Source organism: Phaenicophaeus curvirostris, chromosome 1 (assembly GCF_032191515.1).
Source record: "Phaenicophaeus curvirostris isolate KB17595 chromosome 1, BPBGC_Pcur_1.0, whole genome shotgun sequence".
Taxonomy (NCBI): Eukaryota; Metazoa; Chordata; class Aves; order Cuculiformes; family Cuculidae; genus Phaenicophaeus; species Phaenicophaeus curvirostris.
The window spans coordinates 200,620,302-200,631,482 of record NC_091392.1 but is presented as its reverse complement, the minus strand read 5'-3'; the positions used below and the strand labels follow the sequence as shown (position 1 = coordinate 200,631,482).

Sequence of the window (11,181 nt, the reverse complement as noted above, 5' to 3'; positions counted from 1 at the left end):
AAATACTTTTTGCCAGACTTTTTGTTGCTGGTTTTGAGAAAAATAACAGCAAACACATAAGCCATATGCATTTGTAGAAAAACCCCAGTATAGGGAAGAGATCTGAACATCCAGCCAAATACAAAAGAATTATTTTGAATGGCGAGAATGCAGAGTAAACACGATAAAAATTGTTGAAATGATTTTCACCAGGTCTTAGGGTATTCAAAAGAATCAATAGCTATGTTAGAAATCTTTGAAGTGAAGAGATTTAGGTAGTACTTGTCCCTTGGGATTCCTGTAAGCTACTACAATGCCGTCAGGTACCTGCCCTTGCTGCCAGAGCCCAGAGCAGATAGGCTGTGAGCAGGGACTCCAGGCACAGAACCATCCCAGGAACACAAAAGAAGGTGCATCAGCTCAAAATGAAAGTTTAGCACTTGTTGTGAGGGTCCAGGAAGAGGTTTAGAACTAAAGCTGTTACACCTGCCCTATAAGAGTTTTTCAGGTAGCTGTTAGAAGACAAGAAAGAAAGTAAAATTGGGTTCACAAAACAGTCATAACCATAGGAATGTATCCCATAATTATAACAGATCTGTGCTTTCCCTGGTGTGGAAACAACTTCTTTCAGACTTTTGATCCACTTTCTGCTTATGGATTGTACAGTTTGTATCCATTTTCTAAAAAAAGGTGAATTTGCTCTTAGTTATTCAAGAGAAGACAAGGCACGGGGGGGAGACTGTGAAGCCTTGCAGCTGTGGCTCAAGAGCATTGGTGACACTGACCAGTGTTAATCATGGAGGCTGCTGCTCCCTCAGTTCCCCTAGGAAGTAGTCCTGAACAATATTATTACTACAGTTCTGTTTTAAATAGGTCAAAATTCAAGGCAGTAGGAAAAAATATTTACTAGCATTGCTAAGGGCAGAATTGGGAATGTATGAATTGTGGACTACCCAGTTGTCAGAGACATAAAACATCCTAACCACAATATTACATTGTATATTGTTCTTATATTTCCCTCCAGCATTCTATGCAATGTAACAATATCTCTGGTCTTGGAAATTTACGCCTCTGTCCTTGACCATTTGCTACCTATTCTCATTGTATGTTCCTTAATGCACAATTTTAAACATAACAGTACAATTGTATTTACTACTGATAAACTGTAGAGATTTTCTAAATCTATGATGACTGTTTGTCAAAGACCTAGTTTAAGACTTCTCAATTCCACAACTAGAGATCCAGCTCTTCTGATTTAAATCCTGAAACCTGTCAGGAAAAGCATCTCAGCTCTTCTCGGTTGCAAGATATGGCTTTGAAGAAGTAGTCTCACTTTCAACACATCACTTCACAACAGAGTGAAATTTAACGCTAATTTTAACCTATGTGACTAAAAGAGCTTCTTCTAGAGTAGTTGAAAGGGCTTGAAAAGGCCTTTTCATTGCTGCATCAGTGGTTAAGGATGGAGGATACATGCACCAGGTGGTAAATGGTGTTAAATCCAGCTGGAGGCCAGTTACAAGTGGGGTTCCCCAGGGCTCAGTGCTGGGTCCAGCCCTGTTCAATGTCTTTATCAATGACCTGGATGAAGGCATTGAGTGCACCCTTAGCAAGTTTGCGGATGACACTAAGCTGGGTGGAAGTGTTGATCTGCTAGAGGGTCGGGAGGCTCTGCAAAGGGATCTGAACAGGCTGGACCGCTGGGCTGAGTCCAATGGCATGAGGTTTAACAAGGCCAAGTGCCGGGTCCTGCACTTGGGGCACAACAACCCTATGCAGTGCTACAGACTGGGAGAAGTCTGTCTAGAAAGCTGCCTGGAGGAGAGGGACCTGGGGGTGTTGGTTGACAACCGACTGAATATGAGCCAGCAGTGTGCCCAGGTGGCCAAGAAGGCCAATGGCATCTTGGCTTGTACCAGAAACGGTGTGACCAGCAGGTCCAGAAAGGTTATCCTCCCTCTGTACTTGGCACTCGTGAGACCGCTCCTCGAATCCTGTGTTCAGTTCTGGGCCCCTCACCACAAGAAGGATGTTGAGGCTCTGGAGAGAGTCCAGAGAAGAGCAACAAAGCTAGTGAAGGGGCTGGAGAACAGGCCTTATGAGGAGCAGCTGAGAGAGCTGGGGTTGTTTAGCCTGGAGAAGAGGAGGCTGAGGGGAGACCTCATTGCTCTCTACAACTACCTGAAAAGAGGTTGTAGAGAGGAGGGTGCTGGCCTCTTCTCCCAAGTGACAGGGGACAGGACAAGAGGGAATGGCCTCAAGCTCCACCAGGGGAGGTTTAGGCTGGACATTAGGAAAAAATTTTTCACAGAAAGGATCACTGGGCACTGGAACAGGCTGCCCAGGGAGGTGGTTGAGTCAACTTCCCTGGAGGTGTTTAAGGCATGGGTGGACGAGGTGCTAAGAGGCACGGTTTAGTGTTTGATAGGAATGGTTGGACTCAATGATTCTGTGGGTCTTTACCAACCTAGTGATTCTGTGATTTTCAGACATATAGGTTTCCTGGTGACATGATTCTGTCCTCATTCATATTTAGACAAAGGTAGATATTAGTTTTGATTACAAACAGTAGTTGACAATGATTATATATATTTGTTATGGAGGAAACTAACAAAACTACCAAGTAGCAGTGTTTTGCTTTGCTGGCTCTATAAAAGCAAGTCTTGAGTCCTGTACTATGCAGTAAGAAACAATTCTAGTGGGCAGGTTACATATTTTTTACACTTCTGTGAAACCAGCATTCCTTCACTCTACAGCACAGTTCTTTTCTATCCAAGTGATGCTCACACCCACAGCAGTGACACTGCTTAGCCACAGCACAATTACACTGACTTGCTCCTTTCCTGCTTTATGCAAGTGTATCTTTGACAGTATTCCCAGTGCAGAACACAGCCAGGAAACTATGACTGTGGCATGTGCCAGAGTACCTCTGTCAGTGCAATCCAACCAGCTCACATAACAAGACTCTGGTTAAATATGAGCAACTAAACATCAATCTATGAATCCTTTAAAGTTTCTGGGCTACAAGTGCAGGTTGATGTTGTGACTTCCTTTTGTTCCTAAACAGATTTAGAGTGGTCTGCAAGTGAGCAATCCAATTGCACTTATGTTTTGTTGTATAGATAACCTTTATGTAAGTTATTCAGTAAGGCTGAATCATGGTATTGTGCTATTCTGCATGGCTTCTTCTGCGGCTTTCATTGCCATGGTACCCAAGTGATTTCCACTGGTGCATTAAGCAACGTGCCTGTCATTCATCATAACAGTTCACTCCGTCTCTCATCCTTTCCCCTCTGTAGGGAATAGGAGCTTCCAGTTTCTGTTTTTCATCTTTCATGAGTGAAATATCTGTCACTACACTTGATTGAGTGAATGATGATGGAACAGTTTGCAACTTGCTGTCTGTAATAAAACAAATTAAGCCGGCTCTTAACTAACACTTCCATCTCACGCTAAATGCGTGAGTTCTTTATATCTGAGAAGAGAGATGTATTTTACGATTTGTGATAAAAACCATGTACATAAGGGAAATATTGCCATTTTCGTATCATCAGTTGGGATTTTGCATTTTATCTCAAAAGAATGAAAGTTTAATATGTGAAAAGTCAAATAAAGACTTAGAAAAAACCAGCTCTTTTGTCTAGTTCCATATTCCTTCTGATTTGAAATATATATCTGGATGGAAAAAACTGCAGTGAAGATCTTTTTCTAGAACACGTACAGGAGTCTCATTGTAATCTGATTTGCAATTTAGATGTCTAATGAAACACCATATAAATACCAATAATGAGTAACTCATTAAAAAGTAGCATATGTTATTCATCTTTGCAAAAGAAATACCAAGTCACTAGAAAAGCCAGGATAATACATATTACATTTTGGTGTTGGAAAGATCTGCTAGAAATGTAATGAATAGTTAAAGTCATACTCTCTGATAAGAATCTTTTTCCTTGTCTCTCACAGAAGGAAAGGACTACTTCTTTCTTTTTCATCCCAGCATTTTGCTATCTAAAGCAATTCTCTGTAACCTCACTAGCTTTTGGATGGTTATGGATGGGTCATCACCCCTAGAAGGAAAGAGGTAGAAGTTCACTCCTATATTCTGAATGGTTCAGAGACAAAAACATCCAAAGGACCATAACTGCAATAGGACACTTCACCTTCAGCCAAGGTTCCCATCACCTTGTGAGTCCTGGAACATTCACTGACTTCTGAAGACCTGCGCTTACCTAACCACTTCCCTTTCCTATAGTGCTGCCTGTCTTCCCTCTGCAACTACTCAAAGGAGACTAGAGAGTTGCTATTGTACATTGAAAGAGACTTTATATTATATATATATGAAGCTGTAAAGATTCAGAAGTTCAGCTCAGCATCTTTTCCTCTTTCAAGGATGAAGGACATTCTTTTTGTTCTATGACTTGATCTACCCAATGTTTCTGAAAAATCACACAGCTGTTTAACGTAGCAAATCTTACCAGTCCTTGACGAAGTGGAACAAAACTGCACTATACAGAGGTGGTTTCCTAGAAGTAATTCCTACTTGGCAAGCATGTAGGGGTAGAAAAGTATAGATATTTTATTTATCACTGGACTGAATACAAAAAGACAATATAAATGCAAGTTTCTTTCACTGTTCTCAAGATAATAGATACTTCTGTGCTCTCAAGAACTGTATTGTCCAATGCCTGTTCAGTTGTCTCTCTGTAAAGATTCCATTTTGTAGTTCATCTTGGGAACAATGTTATGAAACATGAAGGACCAAAACAATGAAGCTGTATGACAATAGTAATGACCATCACTATTACAGTCTGTTAATCTGAAAAAATAAAAAAAGCTTGTACTGAGATGACCAAAAACTGGAAGAGTTCACAATGTTACCATGTTTCTTGGCTACCAAATAATTAGAAGCAGCTGTTTGTGGTTAACTTTCAGTAAGCAGTCACTTTTGTGATATGGTCTGAAAGAAATCACAGGAATCATCACTGCAACTTATCAGTGTGTCTGCAGAATTTGTGGAGGATTTAGGGTAGGTGAGAAAGTATTACAAGAATGCCTAGAGTGCATTATGAGCTTATGAGGCTGAAATAAGAATGAACGAAGGCTTGGGATCTAGAAGGCAAGCACCTGAGAAAATGAGAAGCACCTGGAAGCTGAGAGAGATGCAGAAGTATCAAGAGAAAGATGGGAAATAATGCAAGGGGCATTCGAACAGTAAGTGGAAAACTGAAGGAAGCAGCAGAAGAAAACAGAGAAAGTGACTGAATGGGCTCTGAAATCAAACATTCTGATAATCCCTCAGCAAAGTATGATGGTATTAGTCCCAAAAGGAAAGCAAATACAGCAGAAAGTGAGCAAGAAGGAAAAGGGGGGGCAAGTGGGGGTGTGGAAGGACCTAGAACAGAAGATTTGAGACACCACTCCAGTACAAACGGAGCAGGTGAAATAAATTGAAAAAAAAGATATCTGCAAATATTTTGGGAATATACCTGACTGAGTGGAGAAGCACTATATCTTCATAATAGACTAGGACAAGTTAAATGAAGCCATTATGCACAAGAACAGTGAAACACATTAAAATTCCCCCCATCACAAAGTGCTCTGTTACTGGCAAAAAAAAATCTTACAATAAAAATGTGAGGTATTATCACAGCATATTTCTCAATTGCCAAGCCTACACATAACTTTATAATGGCTGTTTTTATAGTAATAGGAAATAAGAATTTTCATGAAAACTATAAAATACGCATGGTAACGTTGCAACTAAACCTCCTATTTACAATAAATTCTCTTTAACAGAAAAAAGAAAGATGTTTTGCAAAGATAGGAAGATTTCTAAACCCCAATAAAATCTCATTTAAAGACCCATAACTATTGGGACAAAAGAAATTACAGAAACTTTGAGCATAAGGTGGAATCACCTTTGACCGCAGGTATTTCTGAACTTCATCTAAAGACCACGTAAATACCATGAGCTGTGGATCTCCATACCGCTCCTGCTCTTACAATTCAGTATGTGAAAAGAATAACTGGCTCAGGCAGTCATTAAACTTAAGTTCTGGCCAAACCAGGGGCAGGTGTGCACGCCTGAAGTGCCTGTGCACTACTCAAAGGAAAAACCTGGCAATGGTTTCAATACGGTGAGGGGATGAGGGCATGACTTCATTTGCATGCACTTATTTTAACTGTCTATTTAGTTATAAATATTCCCTTGTGAAGCAGTAAGATTATTACATTAAATAAGGTGAAAGGTGCCTATAGATCAGATGCTGTTTCCTCCATACCTTACACTTTCTCCAAAAAAGTTCGTAATTATTTCAGTACATTTAAGCAATTACTGTCTACGTAAGTAAAATAAGAATGTCAAATGAAGTGCTACCTGTGAAGCAGAACTGAGAAATGCAAGGTGATTGAGTTCTGCTGAAGTGTTAACACTGTAGAACTATCGCTTTTTTCCTAAGAAAGGTGATGTTTTGCCCTTACCTGAAAGTATTACAGGTGATAAAAACACACTCCACTGTGAGACAAGTGAATGTCGTTTGTCAAAGGACCCAAGCACAGCACACGCTGTATTGTAAAGCTAAAATGAAGCAGGAAAACTTCATCCCGCTTCCCCACCGACAGCTGTGTGCTTGCAGCCCCGCCAGATTCCTGAGGGAGAGTTTTGCGTGAATTTTTCCATCCCACGATGGGCCACGTTTTAGGCAAAGAGGTGGAAGGCAGGCGCTGTACCTGCCGAGCTTGTTTTTAGACCATAATCCCTCTTTACAGGTGTTGTTTTAGAATACAATCCCTGGTTTTGGAGGGGTCATATTTCAGGACATAATCCTTCTTTCGGAGTGTTGCTTTTAGAATACTATTGCTGGGTTTTGAGGGGTCGTTTTTAGGATGTAATCCCTCTTTCTGAGTGCTGCTTTTAGAATACAATCCCTGGTTTTTGAGGGTTCCCTTTTTAGGGTATAATTCCTCTTTACAAGTATTGTTTTTAGAATACAATCCCTGGTTTTGGAGGGGTCGTTTTTAGGATACAATCCCTGGTTTTAGAGGGGTTGTTTCGGGGATATAATCCCTCTTTTCGAGTGTTGTTTTTAGAATACGATGCCTGTTTTTGGAGGGGTCTTTTTTTAGGATATAATCCCTCTTTTCGAGTGTTGTTTTTAGAATACAATGCCTGGTTTTGGAGGGGTCTTTTTTTAGGTTATAATCCCTCTTTTTGAGTGTTGTTAGAATACAATCCCTGGTTTTGGAGGGGTCGTTTTTAGGATACAATCCCTGGTTTTAGAGGAGTTGTTTCAGGGATATAATCCCTCTTTTTGAGTGTTGTTTTTAGAATACAATCCCTGGTTTTTGAGGGATCCCTGTTTAGGACATAATCCCTCTTTACAAGTATTGTTTTTAGAATACAATCCCTGTTTTTGGAGGAGTCATTTTTAGGATACAATCCCTGGTTTTAGAGGGGTTGTTTCAGGGATATAATCCCTCTTTTCGAGTGTTGTTTTTAAAATACGATGCCTGGTTTTGGAGGGATCTTTTTTAGGTTATAATACCTCTTTTTGAGCGCTGTTAGAATACAATCCCTGCTTTTGGAGGGGTCGTTTTTAGGCTATAACGCCTCTTTTCGAGCGTTTTTAGAATACAGTCCCTGGGTTAGGAGGCGTCGCTTTTAGAATTCAATCCCTCTTTCCGAGTGTAGTTTTCAGAATACTAACCCTGGGTTGGGACGGGTGGTTTTTAGGGCATAACCCCCCTTTCGGGGCTGCCGGGGAGCCCCGGGGGGGCCTCAGCCCAGCCCGGTGTCAGGAGGCCGCGGAGGCGCCGCGGGGGCGGCGGGACGGCGGGGGCGGCGCGGAGGGGACCCCGCGGTCCCCGAGGGGAGGCGAGAGGCTCCCGCACGCCCTCCCAGCCCCCGCCCCTTCCCGCCGATGACTCCCCGCAAACTTCGCATCCCCCCGCGGCGCCTCCGCTTTAACGCCGTGAAACCCCTCTCGGCGCGGGGACCCGCCGGCCGCTGCGAGGAGAAAGAAGCGTCCCCGGCGCCGCGGGTCCGGGAGCCTCGGGGCGAGATGAGCCAAGCGCAGCCCTACGCCCCGCGGAAAGGCAGCTCCCCCGCGGCCGGAGCCCGGCGGAACGACAGCCAGGACTACCTGCTGCTGGACGCCGAGCCGTGCGAGGAGAGCGCCCTGCCGCCCTACGCCTTCTACCCGCTGTGAGTCCCGCGGCCCGGGCTGCTGCGGGGACGGGGGAGGCGGGGGGGAGCCCGCTGGAGGGGGACCGGGAGAGGTGGTAGTGAGTCCCCCTGGATGGGGACGAGGAGAGGTGGTGGTGATGGTGAGACCTGCTGGATGGGGACAGGGAAAGGGAGAGGTGCTGGGGAGTCCTGATGGATGGGGAGAGGTGGTGGCGAGTCCCCCTGGGTGGGGAGAGATGATGGTGAGTCCGGATGGATGGGGACGGGGAGAGGTGGCGGTGCGTCCTGCTGGAGAGGGAGAGGTGGTAGTGAGACCTGCTGGATAGGGAGAGGTGGCGAGTCCTGCTGGAGAGGGACGGGAAGAGGTGATGGTGAGTCCTGATAAAAGAGGAGAGGGAGAGATGCTGGCAAGTCCTGCTGGAGAGGGAGAGGGACAGATGTTGGTGAATCCCACTGGACCGGGGGAGGGAGAGATGTTGATGAGTCCTGCTGGAGAGGGAGACAGAGAGATACTGGCAGGTCCCACTGGATGGGGATGGGGAGAGATGCTGGTGAATCTCACTGAACGGGGAGAGGGAGAGATGCTGGCGAGTCCTGCTGAAAGAGGAGAGGGAGAGGTGCAGGCGAGTCCTGCTGGATGGAGATGGGGAGAGATGCTGGTGAGTCCTGCTGGAAAGGGAGAGATTCTGGCAAGTCCCACTGGAGGGGGATGAGGAGAGATGTTGGTGAGTCCCACTGGATGGGGGAGGGAGAGGTGCGGGTGAGTCCCATTGATCGGGAAGAGGGAGAGATGGTGGCGAGTCCCATCAGATGGGGAGAGGTGCACACGGGTGGGGGGACCACGCTGGCTGCCATGGGAGTCCCTGCTGCGCTCCCGTGGGGCAGAGCTGCTGGCAGGACCCACTCCTAGGCAGCCACCATTGGGACTCAGTCAGCTTTACCCAGAGGAGGAGAAGTGGGGTAAGAGAAGAGCAACAGAGCTGATGAAAGGGCTGGAGAACAAATCTCACGAGGAGCAGCTGAGGGAACTGGGGTGGTTCAGCTGAGAGAAAAGGAGAGGGGAGACCTTATCACTGTCTACAACTGCATGAAAAGAGGTTGTAGGGAGGTGGGTGTTGGTCTGTTCTCCCAAGTGAGAGGTGATAGGATGAGAGGGAATGGCTTCAAACTGTGCCAGGGGAGGTTCAGATTGGACATTACGGAAGATTTCTTCACCAAAAGGGTTATCAAGTACTGGAACAGGCTGTCCAGAGAGATGGTGGAGTCACCATCCCTCTAGAGATATTTAAAAGAAGGGTAGATGAAGTGCTCAGGGGTATGATTTAGTAGTGGACAGGTACAGTTGGGCTTGATGATCTCAAAGGTCTTTCCCAACCTAGTGATTCTATGTTTCTGTGATTCTGATTGTGCTTGTAGAAGGCGGAGGAGCACCGGTTGCAGACCTGTGCCTGGCTGGCAGAGGTCTCCTGCCTGGGTGCATACCACGATGTGTGTCCCACTGTACAGGAGGCTTTGGTTTGCTGGGGAGTGGGCGAAAGCTGCTGGGTTTGCTTAAAACCAGTGGTGTCTAATGTGTGTAACACAATTACAGAGATTGTAACTCCTACGATCAGCTGCTCCCACTGAGAGTGAACATTACAGGCATGTTCATAAACCCCAAATCCCTTCATTACTGTGTTTTGTCAAAATCATGTGGCCTTGTGTGATTTGATTCACCAGGTTTGCTGGCTAATTATCATTTAAGGTAGTGTGTAAGGACATATGCAATGAAACCTAAATGAGACATAAACTGTAAAGTTTCCAGGAACCACAGTTTTTAACATCCTGGTCACGACATTCAGTGTTGACAGTGTCCCTCTGGTTATGTGTTGTCAGCATGACTTCTATAATTACCACTTGTTAATGCTTCTAAGGAGAAGCTATCCCACAGAGGAGGAAAATGGGTATTAAACAGCGCAAGATGAATCCTAAAATCTCAGGTGATCACCGGGAGATTCATATTTTCTTTTGCACAAATTGTATTTTACTGCTTAACTGGTAATTTCCAGTCAACAACAACTCCTAGTTTGTGTGGCTTTTATCTGTGAGGGACTTACCAGCCACTTGCCAGCTACCTGGATATAGGAAAGGAATAGAAGCAGCAAAACTGGCAACACTCACAATGTTTGATTATTTATAAACTCAGTTAAGAACAACCGGAGTTGTCAGAATTCATTGCTGTGTTGCTGTTCCTAAGTGTCTTTCTAGAGTACTAATTTATTATGCTCATGTAGGTATAAAAGCATACTTTATTCCACATTCGACTTAAACCTCATGTCAAAATATGTGAAGGCATCTGTCTAATGAATGCTTTCCAAAGGAAGGTCTCATGATGGTTAGTTCAGAGATTGGTTCTGACTGGTGGACTTCAGCTTTGAACTAATATAGTGATTCTGTAGTTCCTTTGCTGTGTACTCATTCAGAATGTTTGTGTAGTTACAAGAGGATATAATATATCTTGCATAAGTGATTCAAAGCATCTCTTGAAACAAAATCTGCAAGGTCTGTGGGGTGCCAGTGTTTTAACTTCAGCAGCATAAGCCTATGCTAGTGGCTCTTGGTCCAGCACAAAAGTGTGGAGAGCACATCTCATAATCTTGGAGGGGCAAGAAAAAACAGACTACATCCTAATCAAGTTGCTTTGTAGAACTAGGGTAGCACTAAATGCAGGAATTTATCTCCAACTATGTCAAGACAAGGCTTTAGATGAGTGATTCTTCAATTTGGGTAGGTCCAGGACCCTGGAGTCTCTCCCTGATGGGGGCTGTTTCCATCAGTCTTTGAGACAATAGGCAGAAGTGCCTGATATGCATTGAAGTTATAAATTTGAGGAACATGACCCTTCTCAAATTTATATAAACACTATTAAAAGGGGTGCTTTAGTGGGCAGTGCTTGTTCTTTACATGCATGTTAGGCATGGGAAAGCTGTCCTTTGAGACTTCTCTGCATGTGGAAAGCAGCTGCTTCGCAGGCACCT

General features: G+C 44.3%; 1 protein-coding gene across 2 annotated transcripts in view; it reads left to right on the top strand.

The window, feature by feature from the left end:
- Nucleotides 1-8,007: 8,007 nt before the first annotated feature.
- The window catches only part of TRPC6 (transient receptor potential cation channel subfamily C member 6), a 92,086-nt gene continuing 88,912 nt past the window's right edge, over nt 8,008-11,181 (top strand). For both annotated transcript variants that reach the window (XM_069883486.1, XM_069883485.1), the window contains exon 1: nt 8,008-8,182. In XM_069883486.1, the coding sequence (XP_069739587.1) occupies nt 8,040-8,182 (143 nt within the window). In that variant the 5' untranslated portion in view covers nt 8,008-8,039. The remainder of the gene's footprint in view (nt 8,183-11,181) is intronic.